The 21,342-nt window shown below is 38.1% G+C and overlaps 1 protein-coding gene across 1 annotated transcript in view; it reads right to left on the bottom strand.

The window, feature by feature from the left end:
• Positions 1–21,342, bottom strand: part of LOC126249050 (probable chitinase 2) — a 309,806-nt gene that overhangs the window by 124,891 nt on the left and 163,573 nt on the right. Inside the window, exons 3-4 of the mRNA XM_049950678.1 lie at positions 18,410–18,569; positions 1,189–1,285 (exon numbers count right to left, since the gene is read on the bottom strand). Of these exons, the coding sequence (XP_049806635.1) occupies positions 1,189–1,285; positions 18,410–18,569 (257 nt within the window). The remainder of the gene's footprint in view (positions 1–1,188; positions 1,286–18,409; positions 18,570–21,342) is intronic.

Here is a 21,342-nt window from a genome sequence, read left to right as displayed (position 1 = left end):
CCAGGTATAGTCTGAACAGTGATTCTCGCCAGGTTTTCATCTGGTATGAACCAGGAACCAGATACCAACCACTTAACGTCCTTGAAAGGGACCTGTATGGAGGTCATGGTTTGATGGTGTGGGGTGGGATTATGATTGGTGCATGTACGCCCCAGGATGTCTTTGATAGAGGAACTGTAACAGGTCATGTGTATCGGGACGTCATTTTACACCAGTATGTCCGCCTTTTCAGGGTTGCAGTGGGTCCCACCTTTCTCCTGATGGATGATAATGCATGGCCTCACCAAACTGCCATTGTGGAGGAGTACCCTGAAATAGAAGAAATCAGATGAACAGAATAGCCTGCCTATTCTCCAGAGCTAAACCCCATTGAGCACGTCTGGTATGCTCTTGGTTGACGTATTGCTGCACATCTTCAAACCCCTACGACACGTCAGGAGCTCCGACAGGCAGTGGTGCAAGAATGGGAGGCTATACCGCAGCAGCTACTCAACCACTTGATCCAGAGTATGCCAACGTGTTGTGCGGCCTGTATACATGTGCATGGTGATCATATCCCATTTTGATGTCAGGGTAAATGTGCAGGAAACAGTGGCATTTTGTAGCACATGTGTTTTGGGATGGTTTTCTCAACTTATCACCAATACTGTGGACTTGCAGATGTGTGTCATGTGTGTTCCCTATGTGCCTATTCTATTAGTGCCAGTTTTGTGTATTGCCACATTGTGTGGCACCACATTCTGCAATTATCCTTAATTTATGAGCATGTGTGTATTAAGTTTTTCTGCCAATCAGGGATCACAGAATCAATTCATATCTATTTGTCATTGTCAAAAGCATGTTCTAAATGAAATGAACTGCCTGAGATGATATAGTTTTCAATAAAAGAAAAAGTGTCTTATACAAAAATTTCACTATTGCAAAAGATATCATATATGATCTGATTAGGTATCACTCCAAAATAATAGCCCAGTAACATATGATTTTTTTGCAATATCATGACAACCAAATACTGTGGACAATTGTAAAATATACACATTCAGGTTCAGTAACTTTGGCAATGTCTCAGTTCAGCAGTATCCAACAATCATCACAACTGTTTTTTCAGCGTACTATTAGCTGAGATACTTTGGCTTTTTTAAAATTATATTAATTCTCTTAGAGATATCTGACATGCAAAAGACTTACCCGCACTAAAGCAACAAAATTTTCTCTGTCAGATGGGACACCACCTCTTTGTGTTGGATACTCCCAGTCCAGGTCCAACCCATCAAAGTTGTATTTCCTGCCAATGACAAACATCAACCAATACTTTGATAATGAACAAATTCATTTGTATTTCTATAATAGATATATGCTGGTGTATATTCATTGAATAAATAAGTCATCAGTACATCCAAAGTGACACTACAGCTTGTGAAAAATATATCAACACAAAGCTGACAAGTAAGGACATAACTTATGAACATATTTCAGTGGACAATAGGTTTTCAAACACTGTAATTGAACAACTGACTATAAAACAAAACAGCATAATTTAGCAATGTTGCAATCTGAGACTTTTAGGAAACTGGTTTGATCTTGGATGATCAGCCCTACTCACTGCATTATCTTCATCATCATTATTTCTAACTCTACTATGAACAGATGATACAAACATTGCAATAAATAGTAAATCAAATATAAATTTAGAAAGGTAAGCTAATCAAATTTTTACTGACATTAATAAGTGCTTCATAGCTTCATATCCAATTCACTGTCATTAAACTTTGAGAAGACCCACTATATGCAGTTCAGAACTTCCAAGAGATTTCCTTCTAGTGTGTGTATAAAATATGACGACATGGAAATAGGAGAAGTTGAGAGAGCAAAATTCTTGGGATTACAACTTGATAACAAATTCAGTTGGGAGCAACATATTAATGAACTGCTAAAGCACCTAAACAAGTCTGTGTTTGCAATGTGAATGATGTCAGACATAGGAGATATAAATCCAAAAGAACTGGCATATTTTGCTTATTTTCACTCCATTATGTCACATAGTATCATATTTTGGGGTAGCTCAACAAACAGAAGCGTATAATAAGATTAATGTGTAGTGTAAATCCAAGAACATCATGTCGAAATTTATTCAAAGAATTGGACATACTAACCACAGCTTCTCAGTATATTTATTCCTTAATGAAGTTTGTTGTAAATAATACACCTCTTTTTCCAACTAACTTCTTAGTACACAGTATCAATACTAGGAATATAACAATATACATAAAGATTTAAAATCACTTACTCTTGCCCAGAAAGGAGTCCAGTATTCAGCAATGCATATTTTCAATAAGTTACCAGCAATCATTAAAGAGTTTAGTTTCAGACAAGATGCAATTTAAACATAATTTATAAGAATTTTTGGTGGCCAACTCCTTCTATTCCATCCATAAATTTCTCAACAAGTGCAGTAGACCATTTTAATGAATATTTATTATACTTTAATTTTTGACAATACTTGGTTGTAATAGACAAGTAACTTCCTACTGTGTGAATGATGAATGTATGGAAAGCAGATGTAAGTCTTAAGTCTGTAAATAGTGGAAGTTTAATTTTAAATCTTGTACATAATTTGACTGTTCTTAACTGAGCATCATTGAAATGAATAATTTACTTTACTTTTTGACAATACTTGGTTGTAATAGCCAAGTAACTAGCTACTGTGTTAATGATGGATTTAATGAAAGCAGATGTAAGTATTAAACCTGTAAATATTAGAAGTTTAATTTTAATTCATGTACATGTTATTTTACTGTTTATTGACTGAGGATCATTAAAATTAATGAAACTTAAGTTTTTCTAATTACATTTTTGTGATGTGTTTATCTGACATGTTCCACACCCAGGAGGATCCCCTCTTTTGTGGGTCTATGGAATGAATAATTAATCTAATCAAAATAATCGTAGATACCTAAATAATTATTTTTTTCAAAGTCATTATCTATTGAAATGTCTGACAAAATGATTTAATACATTGAAATTTACATACACAGCAAGAATGAATCCACAATCGCTCACATTTGAGGGAAAAAATCTACCATTTATGACTTTACTGAACTATTTCAACATGCTTTTAAGATGTCAAAGGGTGTATCCTGCACTGCTTTCTGTGACACATATATGTGAAACATATGCATATGTCAATCAAACTCCAATTAAATATTGCTAGTAGTGGGTTTGTTTGAAGCAGTGCACAATGTCAGATTTTTTCCAACACAGGAGTTATTGTGTAACAATTTCTTGGGCATTTATATGAATCCATGGTGTCTGTTCTTTTGAACATCTCCAAATGAACAGACACCATGCATCCATATAACTGATATGCCTAGCTGGGCAATGGATCCACCCTCTTCAGTGTGGATACACAAATATGGCTGGCCTCCTGTGGGCACCTCAGAGTAGCAAATGGGAGTACAGTGGACAGGGACTGTAGATAGGTGGCACTCAATGGGTATGTCGATCCGCCACGAGGCATACCGATATTGTATGTGCAGTTGCAATAATGCCGTGTCCCGGATGGCGCAGTGGTTAACACACCTGCCTAGTAAACAGGAGATCCCAGGATCGAATCACTGGCTGGCACACATTTTCACTCGTCACCACTGATTCTGCTGGATCTCCCACTGCAGCTGACAGCAGTGATCCCCTTTAATTTACATATAATTTCTCGAGCATCCATGAAACACCGCCTTGCTTCCTTTTAGTCTGTTTCCTTATATCAGTAACGTGCAAATGGGTAAATTTTTTCTGCTGGATGTGTTCTGTGTATATTACATTTGTTACAAGCAAAGTAAGCATTCATTTTTGAATTTGACATATTAAATGAAGCAATTGTGTGTATCGAGTATGTGACATGCTCTGTCAGATGTGAAAAATCTAAAATTTTACAGGAAAGAAATTATATCAGACAAGCAGCTATTGATGTGGCTACGGGAACCACTATCGGTAGAAGACTTGTCTTCAGATACTGACACACAGTCTAAGAGATTGATGCAGCAACAGAGCAGTCTAACTCGAATTCTGTAACTACATCTACAGTACCAGTTATCTGCAACTTCTGCAAACCCAGGTGTGTATTGAGGTAGGGACGCTAAAACAAAATGGTTTGAGCATAAAGTCTCTACAACAAAACCTGCTTGTCAGAATATTGTGAGCCAGGTGTAAAGGGGGAAGAAAATTTTGAAAACAGTTCTGGATTGCTGGAAATTATTTTTTCCAGGCAGAGTAATTATCGTGTTGAAAAATAAGCATACCAAGAACCCATATTTAACAAATGCAAGCTGACATTTTTCTCCAATTTTAGTGGTGGCCTGCAGCTTAGATTCATGGGCAAAGCCTCAGAAAGTTCTGAACAATGCTGCTAGAAGCTGGCATAAACAACACTTTTTCAAATATTCATAGCAAAAATATCTCTTTACATACACATCATCAAAATGGACATTGGCAAGCATGGTAACTACAGTTTTACATTAGGACAGCTCTGCCTCCATTTGGAAGCTGTCAGCACATGTCAGTGTACATCTGACCATTTCTCAATGCTGTCAATATTCACAATGTAACAATAATAGCTGTTTCACTGCTGTAATTTAATTTCGTATTCATGAGTATAAATGGGTTCAACATTTGAAGATAAATGAGCTTTAACAAAATGGTGCAGTGAGACTTGCCACTCAAAGTCCACCTGCAGCCGTACATTTGAGGTGGCTGTGCCCAAAGTTGTTTGACAGAAGTAGGAGACACTCTCGGAGAAAGATGACATAACTTACAGTTCATGCTTTTTATGGACCACTTGTGCTGGAAAGGATACTGTATAAACAAATTATGTTGTTTAGAATATTAAAAAAAAAGTAATCTAACAAAGTCTCAGTCTAACTTCTACCAGAGATAATACAAATCAGTGTCTTGAATAAATAGACTGCTCTCTGCAAAATTTATTTCCTTTAAATGAAGTGTGAGATTATGTCAAGTCAAAACATAACTTTCTTGGATGAAAACACTATATTTCACTGAAGGAAAAAAAATACTTCAGATGATATTCGTGTGATACAGGAAAACTGACATTCTCCTGGAACACGAGTTGTGGTACAGTCTGTAAAAGTCTTAGTGGTCTCAGCTGCCCTAGTTAAGTTGGGAATATTTCAACAGATGTGAGTTCTCACTGCTGTCAGTGTTTGCAATGTCACAGTAATTTTAATTGTCCAATAGTAAATTTAATTCCATGTGAATTACTACAGATAAGTACTATTCCCAGTAAATCCCTGATAGTTGGGTTCACTTTATACGTTATCCGTCATATGATGGGCCATATTTGTTTTGATTTTTAAGTTATGCTTCAAATACAAGTAATTTTTTCCCTTCAAGTTGCGTTTCTGGGGTGGAGCTCGCATTTGAGGTCACCTTACATTTGTACATTTGGGTAAATATGGTAGACACGATGCTAGTAGCTTATTCACAGAAGGCTGGAGACTGCAAGACTGCTTACAGACAGATTTTGAAGACTTATCTGTTTTCCTTGATGTTTTATACCTTGCAGCAGTTTCTCAATACTGATAAACTATGGGCCACTGATGGCTGTGCAGCAGATTCTTTAAATTTTGTTGATGAGCAAATGGAGGTTCCATACTCTTCTCCAAGTTTGATGAAAAGCCTACGAGGGCAAGAGGGAGGAAACAGAAAATCACAGACGACCTAGTGCCAATTAGAGAAAGGAAACCACAGATAAAGTAGGGAAGGAAATTCATGTTCAGAGAGAAGAAATTAAAACACTGAGGTTTGTGAATGACATTTTAATTCTGTCAGAGATGTCAAAGGACTTAGAAGAGCAGTTAAACAGAATGGATAGCGTCTTTAAAAGAGGTTATAAGATGAGCATAATTAAAACTAAAGCAAGAGTAATGGAATGTTGTGGAATTAAATCAGGTGATGCTGAGAGAATTAGATTAAAAATGAGGCACTTAAAAGATGTAGATGAGTTTTACTATTTTTCTAGAAAAATAACTGAATATGGTCAAAGTAAAGAGGATATAAAATACAGACTGGTACTAGCAAAGAAAATCATTCCTGAAAAAGATAAATTTATTCACATCAGATATAAATTTACATGTTGGAAGGTCTTTTCAGTAGGTGGAATGTAGCATTCTATAGAAGTGAAACATAGGTGATGCAAACAGTTTAGAAAAGAACATGAAGATTAGAAGGATTATTTGGATGACTAATGAAGAGGTAATGAATCAAACTGGGGAGGAAAGAAATTTATGAGACTACTTCACTAAAAGTTTTAGTGGGATACATGGCTAGACTACAGTAGGGAGATTCAAATAGATGTTAAGTTCAGTAATATTACAGAAATGAAGAAATTTTGCACTGGGTGGACTGCTGTGGAGAGCTACTGTACATCAAACAAGCCTTCAGAATGAAGGCCACATCAACATCAACTTCAACATCAACAACAACATAACATTTTGATCTCTGTTGCTAGCTTCAAGTATTTTACTTTAATTTGTCACTTATTAGTTTCTATAAGAAACAAGGCTGCATGCTTGAAATTGGTAGTTTTGCATTAAATTACTTACCACAAACTGATTTGCAGCAGGACATTTCTTCTTCTTCTTTCTCTTTTGACCATTATTTCAACCATTTCTTTCATTGAGTTTTCACATGCACTCAGTAATCTCTCACCTGGTGAGTTCCCTCTTTTCTTCAGTCCATGTCTTGCCACTTTTCAACTTTGGCATTTTGTGAAAATGTTGATGTGTTTCAAGTTCATTGTCCAATATTTGATGTTCCTGGATGTATTAATTTGTGACCCTGCTTCTTAAAGATCCTGGTAAACCTCATAGCACCCTTGGTTTTGTCGAGGTTAAATTTTTCTTAGTCAGTCAATTTGTTCTCCTTCATGTTATATGTCCTTAGAAAGCAATCCTCCTTTGGCTCATTGTATCTGTCACCTTGTCACATGTGAATACAATTTTTGCTATGTCATCTTCTAAACTCACCATTCTCTCTTACTGAGACAACAAACTTATTTAAGATCTTTCCTTGGTTTCCAGCTGCTCATCCAGATCTTTCTTATTCATTGTGAGGTACTCCACTGCTTACTGTGACTCTGGTCAAATGAATGCACAATTATGTCTGAGCCTGACATTAAACAACATGGATTGTTTTTAGCAGGCACCTCTAATCAGTTGGCATGATGCTTCCACCTTGTTGATCTATATCTGAAAGGTTCTTCTTTAACAATATTTAGTTCCACCCACCCCACTCATTAAATAACCACATGCTGCTTGTTTACAGATGATCCATACAGTGTAGGTGAGTGTACAGAACAGTGAAAAATACTCCAGTTACCGACAGCAGTCAATATAAATTTATCTAGCTGTATGTATGGTGGCACAGAAATAAGGAATATTTTAAGTTTGCTACACACCAAATTTTGGTTGTTGCATCTCTCTGTCCCTTCCACCTGTTCCCTATTGTTTGTCGCCTCCTGTGAATTCTCATATTACTTTAATTGAAAGGTTTTTTACATCAATTGTAAGGTTTTTAAATCTTGTTTGTTATATTTGATTTTTTGTCATGCTTTTAATGTTTTATCAGCTGTCCCTCCTTGATCTCTTGTTCTGATTAGTTTTTCCTCTCTCTACCTGCTTTTCCCACTTCATCTTCTGTTTTCCTACTTTTCTACTTCATCTCCCTCTATTGTGTACCCACCTAATAGTTGTTTCCTTTGCACATCGTGCAGGCCATACAAGCAACCACCCTGCCAAGAGGATGTGAATAAACAGTTGTCATCAAAACCGAGATATTTTCCTTGTATGGCCTGGGCTGTTTATCATGGAGTTACACGTCACCTCCATAGTGCCTGGAGCACCAACTTTGGTGACAGGAGGTTACAGCAGAGAATGTTGTCAGCAGGGCACTGTTTTGCTATGCCAGGTCATGTGCCCTTGCAGTGCCATGGAGATATCCATCCATGCCCAACTATTTAGGCTACCACTGGCCCCAGCAGTTCAGTCCAGTACTAGCAGTTGGTAGTACCAGCAGTTTTGTCTCAGCACTCCACACTGGCAAACCCAGCCCAGTTGATTCAGGTCTTCACCAACAGTATGTCAGCCATCACATGCTGGCAGTACCACCCCAGTAATGTCCCAGGTCTTCATACTGCCACCTACAATGAATCTGGGGTTCATTGTGTAGGCACATAGTAGACAACATTACAGGAGAGGTATTTCTGTTGTATATTATAACTGAATTTAATTTTGTTAGTAAAGTTATTCTCTTAAAAGTGTCTTCAGTTTCTCCTCAGCGTGAGCATAGTAGTATTAGTATTAGTAGTAGTAGTTTATTCATCCAGTGACAATGTACATTGCATGGATTTCATCAAAGAACATAGTATAACAAAAATAAGATAAGGGTGTACAGTTTCCTACATAATACAACGGCTCATTGTACCCACCACAATATTTCTATGCAATACAACTTTGATGCACAGTCTTGGATTGAACGAGTGAAGACCTGAGTTGGTTTTGTAATCATCAATGTACATCTTTATATTAACACTTTTTTATATAGAGGCATGGTAAGGGTAGGATATTTAGGTGTTGTCATAGCTGTTTAGAAGGTGTTAGCCTTTCACTGTTTGAAAATATTCTAACAGCACGTTTTTGTAAAGTGAAGATGGTTTTCATGTTTGCCTTATTATAACCCCAGAGGGTTAGGACATAGGTGATAGCAGAATGGATGTAAGCAAAGCAGACAGTTCTCTGCTGCACTCTTTACTACATTCAGTACTAATTGTGCGTCATGCAAAACAAGCAGAGCTTAACTTGTTAATGAGGTAGAGAATGTGGGCTTTCCAGTCTAAATTTTCATCAATTTGCACACCAACGATATTTTGTGGCAGCTACCCTTTCAGTTTGTTTATTTTCAATTTTGAGGTTCACATCATGATGAGACTTTGTTTTCCTGTAATGTATATAATTATTTTTTGAAATATTTAAGGTTAGCCTGTTCTGTTCAAACCAGTTTTGTATGTATTCGAAAACCCTGGTTGCAGATGTTGCAAATGCCCAATTTATGTCTGTTACAACAATATTTGTGTCATCAGCAAACAAAGGTATGTGTGTACCACTAATTGGGATCTTGATATCATTAATATATACATAAGAAATAAGAGAGGTCCTAGAATGCTGCCCTGAGGTACTCTGATTGGTACAGTCTGCGTGTCCGATCTGTACACAATGCTTTGGTTTTTATTGCTTGCTGAGGTAATTTCTACTGCCTGTTTTTTTCTGTTGTGGAGATATGACTGAAACCATTTTAGTGCAACTCCTCATACACCTATAGCTTCTAGTTTGTCTAGCAAGATATCATGATCAACAGCCAGAAGCACTATCACACGCGCTTGTTCAGAGAAGCTGTAGAAATCCAAAAACACGCGAACAGTTTCAACAAGAAAGAGGAAAGCCTTAAGGTAAACGGATCCTGGCTTCCCGTACTGCAGCGAACGACCGTCGCAGGTAGCAAGAGGAGAACCGCACCGGAAATGACCGCGGAGAAGCCCTCGGACGTTGGCGCGCCAGGTACATATAGTCTGCGGCCGCGAGCTCGCCTCCAGTTCACCACCGGCAATGGAGGGTGAAGCTTTGACAATGCCAGCCACTCGTGCTGGCGAAACGTCAGAAAAATCATTAGATGAACGTCGGCCGAAGAACCCGAGACAGAAGCCAATAGGCAGTTTGTCAACAAGTGGCCACGAAAGCCTTAATAATTCTGTTGGGCTTACTGGACTGAGGAACATGGATATATTATTTATTTCAATAGATGAAAGTTCTTTCCATGTTGTATTAGGTGGATTTCCAAATTTTTCCTTCACTAATTTTCCAGCAACAGTTGCATAATAAGAATTGAAACTGTTTGCAACTGCCCTAGAGTCAGTGACATTTTTGCCATCGTGTGATATCACAATATTTTTGTGAGTTGTCTTCTTCCCCATAGGATCCTGCACAGCTTTCCACATGGACTTAGTTTTATTGCATGACTTCATAATATATTTGTCATTTTCCTTAATTTTTGCCTCTTTTATGACATGTTTCAAAACTAGCTTGTATTTTTTTTAAAATAATTAATAAATTGTGGACTGCTGCGAGTTTTCGACAGCAGAAAAAGTTCCCACTTCCTTTTACAAGATAATCTAATGCCTGATGTAAGCCAGTTTTTGAATCTATCTGTACTTCTGGAAATCACTTTCCTTTGTGGAAAAGCTATGTCAAAGTTATGCTTGAAAATGCTAAAAAACATTTCCATCTTTTTGTTGGTAATAGAGGTATCATATACTTCTCTATGAGATTGTTCGCTGATTAGGTATTGGAAGTATTCAATATTTTTCCAACTATAAATCCTTTTACAGATAACATGTTCTATATTGGTCGAAATGTGATTTACAGGTATGGTCAGTAGTTGCAAAAGGTGGTCTTCTGATGTACACTTGTCCATCTTTACACATACCTGATCAAGGAGAGTGACACTAGTTTTGTTACATGTTTTGGAGAGCTAACAGTCAGACAAAGATTGTAGGCTTTTATAATATTTAAAAACGTTTCCCTGTGAGGGCTATGGCTCAGAAAGTCAATATTAAAATCACCACATAGTACCACTGTTTTCCCAGTTGTCTTAAGTTTGCCTAAAGCAACGTCCAATTTTTTGACAAAAGAAAAAAAAACACTTATGTTGCTAACAGGAGATCTATACACACATAAAATAATAGTTTTTTCACACATTAACTCAACAACAGCGATTTCAAAGTCTCTTTCACAACCAAGTTTGCAAACAGATGCTATACTCTTATAATCTGCATTTTCTTTTACATATATACAAGTTCCCCATGTTTTGATTCCATTCTACAAAAGCAGTTTGCAAGGTTAAAATGCAATATTTTTAAGTACTGAAAATACTCATTTTGTAACCAATGCTCACCAAAACATAACACTGAAACATCTTTACATTCACTATTGAGGAGTATATTTATTTCATCAACTTTGTTTGTTAATGACTGTCCATTCTGGTGTACAATCTTGAGTGTGTATTTGCAGTTTAATTCTGCATCATATTTTTTTGTTATACAGTCTACTTCCCTAAAAAATGTCTTTCGCCCTTTTTATAAGACATCGCATCTTTATTTGTGACCCATTTGTCCAAAGTACTTTGGACTGCTTCTATATTATGCCTATTGTAACACAAATTTGCTAGACGACAGATTTCTTCAACCAAAAATTGTTTCCCACTGTGATTTAAATGTAGGCCATGGCCAGTGTGCATGGACCTGTCTAATGTGCTTACATTTACTAAGTTCACATACAGAAACTTTTTGCATACAGCATCTATCTCTTTTTTTACTCTTTCTATTAATTTATTAACACATGACCAAGGAGGTAGGTCGTACCTGTGTGGTTGATTTACAACAGCTACATTTGTTTTGCCTAATTTGAGTAGCACACTTTCAAGAAAAGTGATGAGTTCACTGCCTTTATCTCTGGCGACATCTTTTGCACCTGCACAAATTACGACACAGTCCTTTGGGTTAAGGTTTTCACATGATTTTGCCACTGTTTTTGTCACTTCTACAATGCCTGCTCCTGGTTTGACAAAGGCTTGGACACTTGCGTTAGTTTGTGTATCTGTTACTTTTTCTGCTATCTGACGTCCATGATTATCGGCAAAAATTATCACTTTCTGTTCTTTTTTGCACACTTGAGGCCAGTCGACTGATTTTTATTCACATTTCTTTGTTTAGGATGCGACACGCGCGAAAAATTTACAGTGCACGGCTGTTGTTGTTTGTAGTTATTATCTGGACTCGTGTTTCTGAATGACATTGTGGAATCACGTTTGTCATTATAACTATTTGATGCACTTACTTTATTATTTCCAAGTTTTGTGCTGGCTCCCACAGTCGTTTTCCTTTGATTACATCACTGGTAGCCGATATTTCTTCCAGGTTCAGACAATGCTCTGTTTGTTGAGTTTTACAGCCAAGATGTTGCAGCAGTTTCTGCAATAAGGCTACAGTCCTTTTAAGTTCACTGATTTCACTGTTATTTGCAGTTAAAATGAGACGAAAATCATCGCAATGTTTGCATATCGATGTCACTGAATTTGCATTTGCCACGGTTTTTTCACTAGATTTTGATCTTGTAATGATTTCGTTTGCGTTTTTTGCTTTAACTTCGCAGCAGTAACATTTCCCAGGTCGAACCACGATACTTTTTTTGCACTGAGTACATAAAGGCTCATTCTTTTTTACGTTTTTCGTGGAATTCGATTTTCGTGAATCTTTTTTCACCACCATCTTGCTTTCGAGTTGTTTGCTGTCCCTATGATCACTTTATCATTGTGCACTGTCTTGGCTGTTTTAATTACTTTCTTATAAATTTTCTTATATGTCTTAACATATTCTGTAAAGTGAAAATCTTGGTTGTGTTTTCTTTGTTGATAGAGAAGTTTTATCTTTTGACTGGATACTCTGATAGCTGGTGTTATCCATTGGCTGCTGTTTCTTGGCATGACATTAATTCTTGTCAGTTTTTTTGGAAAACACATCTCAAATATGGACATGAAAGTATTAGAAAATGCATTGAATGATTCATCAGTTGATGATTTGGAGAACACATCTCCACAGGTTTCTTTTGCTAACAATTGGATAAAAATATTAACCTTTTCTGGGTAGAAGTGCCTTTTATATTCCCACTTGTACTTAACCACCTCAGGTACAGAAGAACCTATGCATGTTAGTAGTGTGTTGTGGTCTGAAAGACCTAAGTTTACGTTTTGTGCCTCAGTAACATCATTTTCGATATTTCTAAAGATGTTATCTACTAGGGACGAAGATGACTCTGTTATTCTAGTGGGGTCTGTGAAGAGCGGTTTCGTGTGAAAGCTGTGTAGGATACTCAAAAGCTTTTTTTTTGTTCATTTTCAATTAACTGGTTGATGTTAGAATACCTACATAGTAATAAGTTCACTTCATTGTTATACAAAATGTTTAGCAATGCTTACAATTTTTTTAAAAAAATATGTTTTTGTCACCTAATGGTGACCTGTATATTGATATGACAATTAGATTTTTATGCTTCTCCTCAGATTTTAGCTCTATGGACCATGATTCAAAATGTTTCTCGATATTTAGATGGTATGTTTCAGATGTAACTTTATGCACCCCAGCCCTAGTATATATGCATAGTCCACCATTTTTACAAACACTGCGGCAGTAATGAGATGCTAATTCAAAATTGCTTATATTTATAAGACTTAATTCACTGACTGTGCACCAATGTTCTGATAGACTAATAGCTACAAGAGATATCTACAAAGTTGTTTATGACGACTTCTAATTCTAACACTTTATTATTGAGGCACTGAATGTTTCGACTCATTATCTTGAAAGTTTTGCAAGTATTTGTTATTTTGTTAATACCTGATTTTTGACGCTTATCTGCAATTTTTCGGGCAGATTTGTCACAATCTTTACCATAAAAAATCATCACTAAGTGAAGCAGCTGTACCTCTTCTCAGGCAGTCAACACTGCTACCGTTCCGTGACCGCTGCTGTTGGTGACATGCTTTCTCGTACACTGACTGTTTTTGCTGTTTTTTACTGTCACTGTTTCTGCTGGACGTGGGGCTGTTGCTTTAACTGATGTTGTCGTTAGTGGTGGTGGCTTCTTTTTATTCTGCAGGTGACGTTATGCCTAAAAAATTCTTGGCGCGTTTGTTGAGTATGGCTTCTACTTCTTGGTGACGATCAAGTGGTGAAGTTATTTTGGAGCTCGCAAAATTTCTGCTTCATTCACCACTGTCCTTTTCGACTTGAACCATTTCGTAATTTGAGGCTGTTTTACGATTTGATTGTTTGTTTCTAGCCTACTGGGTTTAAACTACTTCGTAATTTCGAACTGATTGGGGGGCTTTGCTGTTTGCTGCTCGCCAAAAACGGTTTTTAATTTGCCTTAGGTTCCTACTTGTCTCGGTTTCTTTATTGTCAGGCGAGATACTAGTAAATATTTTATCAGCAAGAACCTCTCTTCCTGATGCGTTTAAATGAAGGCCGTGAGCTGTATAGAACCTGCGCTCTAAAATGTTTGTGTCTATAACATCAACATTCAGGAAATGAGTACATATTTCCGCGAAACTCTTGTTAGCGACACTAATTTCGCGGTTTACGCATGACCAACTCGATTAAGTCATGACGCTGTGGCACATTGACAAAGAGAACATTTGTATGAGTTAAATTATTTAGACAATTTCTCAGTTCTGTGATAGCCTTGTATGATTCATTTCTATAAACTTCATTAGCTCCTCCGAGTAAAACAACAAAATCATCCTTAGTGAAGCTAGTTACTTCATTAGACTTTGTTAGGGTTGTTAGTTCTCGTAATGAGACTCCAGGCTTCACGAATCCAGATGCCATGAAGTTGTATTTTTTCGTTAACACTGCGGAAATTCCCCGGGCGTGACTACGGTTCAAATGGCTCAGAGCACTATGGGACTTAACTTCTGACGTCATCAGTCCCCTAGAACTTAGAACTACTTAAACCTAACTAACCTGAGGACATCACACACATCCATGCCCGAGGCAGGATTCGAACCTGCGACCGTAGCGGTCGCGCGGTTCCAGACTGTAGCGCCTAGAACCTATCGGCGTGATTATCCCCTAATACACAGATCTTCTCGCGTTTTCCAATTTTCGCACTCGGGGAATCAATTAGCAACGGTCTGTTTACTTTATGCGATTCATTTCCAAACTTTTCGGCTCCGACTGGCGTGTTCAAAGAATCGTCAGCAGTGTGCACAAAAAAGTTTTTATGCACTTATGATTGTCTTTTTTTAAGCACTAAAGTTTCACTGTTTTTACACACGAAAGTTACAGTTAGCTACGGTCTGTTTACTTTATGCGATTCATTTCCAAACTTTTCGGCTCCGACTGGCGTGTTCAAAGAATCTTCAGCAGTGTGCACAATAAAGTTTTTATGCACTTATGGTTGTCTTTTTTTAAGCACTAAAGTTTCACTGTTTTTACACACGAAAGTTACAGTTAGCTACGGTCTGTTTACTTTTTGCGATTCAAATCCAAACTTTTCGGCTCCGACTGATGTTTTCAATGAATCTTCAGCAGTGTGCACAATAAGGTTTTTATGCACTTGTTATTGACTGTTTTTAAGCACTAAGGTTTCACTGTTTTTACACACGTAAGTGTTAGTGTTATTTTGAGATTGCACTTCCTGGGAACAGTTTTATTCCATTTCCCACTTGTTTCCTGATGACGAATCTTCTTTGTTCATCAGCGCCTCACAATTCGGGATTGAAGTTACTTCATGTCCGTTTTTAAAGCACCGATTATAAATTGTAAACTGGAAAAACGTTCATTAAGCCTTGAAATTTCGTCCTTACAATTTACACACGTCTTCTTTTTAACACCGAAATTTACTTTTTTCCGCGGAGAAGCACGATTTACTTTTACACTCGCCACCATCTTCGGATTGTGAATGGACAATGGACAATGAGGAAGAAGGTTTTGTGCAGTTTTACATGTGTTAAAGTACGTTGTTGTTATTGTCTTTCCTCCTCTTGTCTCCCATACTTAAATGGCAATAATGTGAAAATGCTTGCTGACATTGTCTTCAAATGTTTCATGTTTCAGTGTTATTTCTGTCTGGTTTCAGAGTTGTTGTCTGCTGCTGCAGGCTTTGTTTTCATGTGTTAGTTACTTTTGCTGGGGCAATGTTTTCCTGCTTGTTCTGTTCCAGCAGTCAGAGGGTAGTGTTCTTTGCATTCACAACTCTCCCACCTGGGTGTGGTTTTAAATTTATGCAGCAAGTTTCTTAGTAGTTTGCGTTTTCTCTGCACAGTTCAGGCAGTTTGTTAAAGTGTGTACTAGTGTGATTTTCCGTTCACATGGCTGGTCTAAGTTGTTTTCAGTATTGTACGGTGCAAGTTTCTCATTTGCTGGTGTCATCCCAGCTGCCCTGGTGTTGCTAGCCCAACCACCGCATTCCCCATTCACACCGACACCACTGGTGCCATCGTGTGTTCTGCCAAGCCCTGTGTTGTGCCTTCTCGGAAGACCTGTCAGCGTCCAGTCCTTCCCCGTCACTGGCTGCGGTGGAGGCCCATCGCTGTTCCCCTATGTGGAGAAGGCGTTCTTGTTTTGTTGGGATCGTTTCTTGTGTTAATTAGTGATTCATTTCGGTATTTTCATGTATGCAGCATTGACATTTTGTAAAGTTTCTGTACTATTCTTGTGTATCAAAAGTCACTGGTTCTACACCCCACGGTCAGGAATCTTGTTAGTTCTCGCTTGCATTCTTAATTAGTGGTTGTGTACTTCTTATATATGCGTAGTGTGTTTGTTACGTTCAGTGTACCTAGAATGCAAGGTTCTGTTATTGTATTTTCTTGGTCAGTTCCTGGGCACATTTTTTCTTTGCTGACTGTATTGTTGCTCATTCCAGTTCCTTGGACTGTTAGAGCTAGTGGTGGATGGGCTTGCCCCACGAGAACCGTATGTCTTTGAGATGGCAGTACCATCTCTTTCTAACGGGAGAAGGATAACGTATCCATTCAGTCGTTGTTTCCTCCATACACCAGACAGGCTGTGCAGCAGCCATCCCAACAGGAGGATGTGCGTAAATGGCTTTCTGTAAAACAGAGATATTTTTCTCATACGGCACAGGCTGTTCTACACGGAGTTAAATGACATCTCCACAGTGTTTAGGGGCACCAACCTTGCCGACAGGCTATGTGCCTGGTGCAGCAGAGAGTGCTGTTGGGAGGGTACTATTTTGCTATTCCACGTCTGACTATTTAGGCCACCACCAGACTGTGCACCCTACACCTCAAGTTGGCAACACTAGAAGTTCTGTTTGGCCACATCAGCAGTTCAGTGCAGTGCTACCAGTTAGCAACACCAGTAGTTTTGTAACAGCATTCCACACCGGGACACTTCGTCTAATTCATCCTGTTTCACACCAGGAGTACCAGCCCAGTAATGTCCCGGGTCTTCAAACTGCCACCTACGACGACTGAGGTTTATTGTGTAGGCACTTCAGACACAATGTCACAGGAGAGATATTTACGTTGAGTGTTGTGTAGATATTCGTGTAAGGATATTATAATTGAGTTTCATTTTGTTAACAAAGTTATTCTTTTAAAAGTGTCTTTGACCACTCCTCAGTATGAGGATATGTCCCTCTACTTTCCTACTTCATCTCCCTCTACTTTCATACTTCATCCTCATCTGTTTCCTTACTTATTTCATCTTCACCTACTTTCTTAATACATCTTCATCTTCTTTCTTAGTTCATCTTCTATGAGAAATGGTACTTCACCCGAAAATGCTTAGGGTTTTTAAAATTTACACCTTATTAGTTTTCCTGCCATATATGCCTTCACCGAAGAGAGATGAATGGCTTAATGAGTCGTGCTTATTGATGGGGACAACGTGGAACATTCTACATTGTCCTCTCACCGAGATTCTAATACTTGTTTATGAGATGTCAACTACATATCAGTGACATTTCAATGAAGAGTGCTTGTGCAGTACATTTTTGTGTTTACATTGTTACCAAACAGCGAGATCATCGGTCCCGTTGAATTAGGTAAGGACGGGGAAGGGAGTCGACTGTGCCCTTTCGAAGGAACTGTCCCGGCATTTGCCTGAAGCAGTTTAGGGAAAGCGTGGAAATCTTAAATCAGGATGTCTGGATGCGGGTTTGAATTTTTGTCCTCCTGAATGCAAGTGCAGTGTGCTAACCACTGCGCCACCTCACTTGGTTTGTTATTAGGAAATGAAAGAGAGAGAGAAGTCCATTGCTGGTATATAGCTTACTTCTCCCAATAACATCAAGGCCACTGCTGACCTTTATATCCCCATCTGATGAATGGATCATTATCATCTGTTACATCTATGAACCACAGAGCAGAAACAAAAAATTTAACCCAAATCAGTGGCACACTGTCTGGTAACAAGGAACTGCATTCCCACAACTGTATTTTCTTCTGATAAAAGTTTCCTTACCACCAAGATGAAACCCCAGGTGGGATCACTCTGCCCGCTCCCCCCCCCCCCCCCCCCCGCCCTCCCCCGCCACCCCCCAAAAAAACATGCAGTAATCAAATTTCCTATAGGCTAATTTATATTTACTGCAATCTTCTTAGTAAATGGTTGCTTTTATGTCCGATTGCTTTTGTTGTGTAACAGTAAATCAGAAGATAAATTTCCTGACCATATTCAGCTAGATATGAGAACATAACAACTACCTTAATTTACTCATCTATGTTTATTCAGTCTATTTAAGCAATCTAATAATCTTACCTTAAGAAATTTACAACACTTCTTATAAATTGTTGTCTAGTTGTTGGAGTAGATGCCATGTGGGAATAATTTGCGGAGCCTTCATTCCAGCCACCAATAGCAATGGAGACTTTCAGGTGAGGGTACTGGTTTTTTAAACCAGTTATCTTCTTGTAATTACCTACACAAATGTATTACAATATTAATAACTATGTCAGACTTTTTTTACTAGAAAAGTGAGGAAGGATTACCATTCTCAAAGCATGAAAGATACGGAAAGACAGCGAAAAGAGTAGAAGGATTTTCTTTGTTTATTTTTGTAACAATCATAATAATCTATTCAGCAGATACTTGGTTTAGTTCCTATGTAAGAAATAGGATGCAGAAATCTAAACTAGGATGTTTGAGTAATGCAAAGAGGGACATGACATTATCAACATCAAGAGAAATCACAACAGGCACTTTGCAGGAAACATAACTGTTGCTGCTCTTACATTAATGAACTACCATTTTATTTTAATTATGAGGCAGAATCAATTTTTTTTCAGATGAAACAAGCATTATTGTCAAGACAAACAGAGAAGCAGAAACAGAGTAAATAGCAAATGCTGTTTTTCTCAAAGTTATTCACTAGTCTTACGTAGATGATCCAAGCTTTAAATTAAAAAACAAGAAGAAAAAGAAGAAAAAGAAAACACAGTTAATACAGTTTTGTTCTGTAAAAAATACCCACCACCTTTTAACATAGTTTAACTCACTAACAAAAAATTATAAACAAGGTAGAAAGAAGAAAGTACTTGTGCATATATTTTGATGTAAACTGAAACTGGAAAAAAGTTTAATAGTCCTGCTAAAACATTAAGGGTCAGCTACTTTTGCCATAAAAATGATGGCCAAAAATGATGATCCAGAAATCAGTATTTTAACACGATTTGCAGATGTTTCACAGATGTTCTATATTTATTTATTCATCCCCTGCACAGGATGTAGGTATACAAGATATAGGACATTTATATGCAGAGCAAGAGATATATATATATATTTGCCTTTACAAATGTCTGCTTGTGTCTGTGTATGTGCGGATGGATATGTGTGTGTGTGCGAGTGTATACCTGTCCTTTTTTCCCCCTAAGGTAAGTCTTTCCGCTCCTGGGATTGGAATGACTCCTTACCCTCTCCCTTAAAACCCACATCCTTTCGTCTTTCCCTCTCCTTCCCTCTTTCCTGATGAGGCAACAGTTTGTTGCGAAAGCTTGAATTTTGTGTGTATGTTTGTGTTTGTTTGTGTGTCTATCGACCTGCCAGCACTTTCGTTCGGTAAGTCACATCATCTGTGTTTTTAGATATATTTTTCCCACGTGGAATGTTTCCCGCATAGTCTGATAGCCTGCCCCTCCCTAAATATTGAAACTAACTGTGAGAGTGGCAGTGTTGCTATCTGTATAGCAGAAAGTTAGTCTTCCTCCACATTTTAGTGGTCAGCATGGCTGAATGCTGGGTTCGATTCCCAGCTGGATCAAACACTTTCTCTGCTCAGAGACTGGGTTTTGTGTTGTCTTTTTTATCATCTCATCCACATTGACATGCAAATCCCTGAGGTGGTGACATCTTCTTAGATGACAGGTGGCCAGAATCCCTGCAGATGGGGCTCACAGCCTAGCCACATGCATAATCATTATCGTAGCAGACAGTTCCACCTGGAGCAGCCATGACTAGAAGTTGCTGCCCAGCACACACACAACACCTGGGAATAGTCATTGGTCCATTGCAAGAAATAAACATCAATCTCAGCAGTTTTTAACTTACCACTTACACCTCCATTCCACTGATATCAGACTACAGCTATTACTTCAATTTTATGGACCTGGATTTTGATTTAGAACTCTTATTGCAAATGTTGTTGTTTAATATGATTCTGACTTTGTTATTGGTACTGATTTGCATTCATGTTACCTGCAGTCATAAAGTCACTGTCTACTGCATTTAGCCGGCCGTGGTGGCCAAGCGGTTAAAGGCGCTACAGTCTGGAACCGCGCGACCACTACGGTCGCAGGTTCGAATCCTGCCTCGGGCATGGATGTGTGTGATGTCCTTAGGTTAGTTAGGTTTAAGTAGCTCTAAGTCTAGGGGACTGATGACCTCAGATGTTATGTCCCATAGTGCTCAGAGCTATTTGAACCATTTTTTTTACTGCATTTATGGCCATTGCCTTAGCTCTGATATTGGTTTCCACATAACATGTGGTTTGTTTCACTTACCTGCTTAGTTTGTATCAAGCTGAAACATAGAAGTAGTGATGACGACTCAAACCCTTCCACATTATTAGTGAATCAATAGACTCAATGTTCATCAAATTGTGGCAGCAGCAACTGATTTTGCAGCAGCAAATTTGCAGATAGTTCAAGATATTATGAAAAGAGTAAAGCAACTTCTTGAAATATACAGCAGAATGGGACAATGCTAGTAACAACATCAACACCACAGACTGGTATCTATGTCTGCATTGTCATTGGATTGGAATTTATCGTCTGATGATTTTACTAGACGGTAAATTACAGCGTCATCTGCAAACAATCTAAGGGGGCTGCTCAGATTATCACCTAGATCATTTATGTAAATCAGGAACAGCAGAGTGCCTATGACACTACCTTGCAGAGTGCCAGATATCTCTTCTGTTCTGCTCGATGATTTACCATCTATCACTACGAACTGTGACCTCTCTGAGAGGAAATCAGGAATCCAGTCACACAACTCAGACAATACTCCATATGCAAGCAGTTTGATGAATAGTCACTTGTGAGGAACAGTATCAAAAGCCTTCTGGAACTCTAGGAATATGGAATCGATCTGAGATCCCATGTCGACAGCACTCATTACTTCATGGGAATAAAGAGCTAGCTATGTTGCACAAGAATGATATTTTCTGAATCCGTGTTGGTTATATATCAATAAGT

Source organism: Schistocerca nitens, chromosome 3, assembly GCF_023898315.1.
Source record: "Schistocerca nitens isolate TAMUIC-IGC-003100 chromosome 3, iqSchNite1.1, whole genome shotgun sequence".
Lineage (NCBI taxonomy): Eukaryota > Metazoa > Arthropoda > Insecta > Orthoptera > Acrididae > Schistocerca > Schistocerca nitens.
Note: the sequence above shows the minus strand (reverse complement) of the source record. Positions and strands in the feature narration are given on the sequence as shown.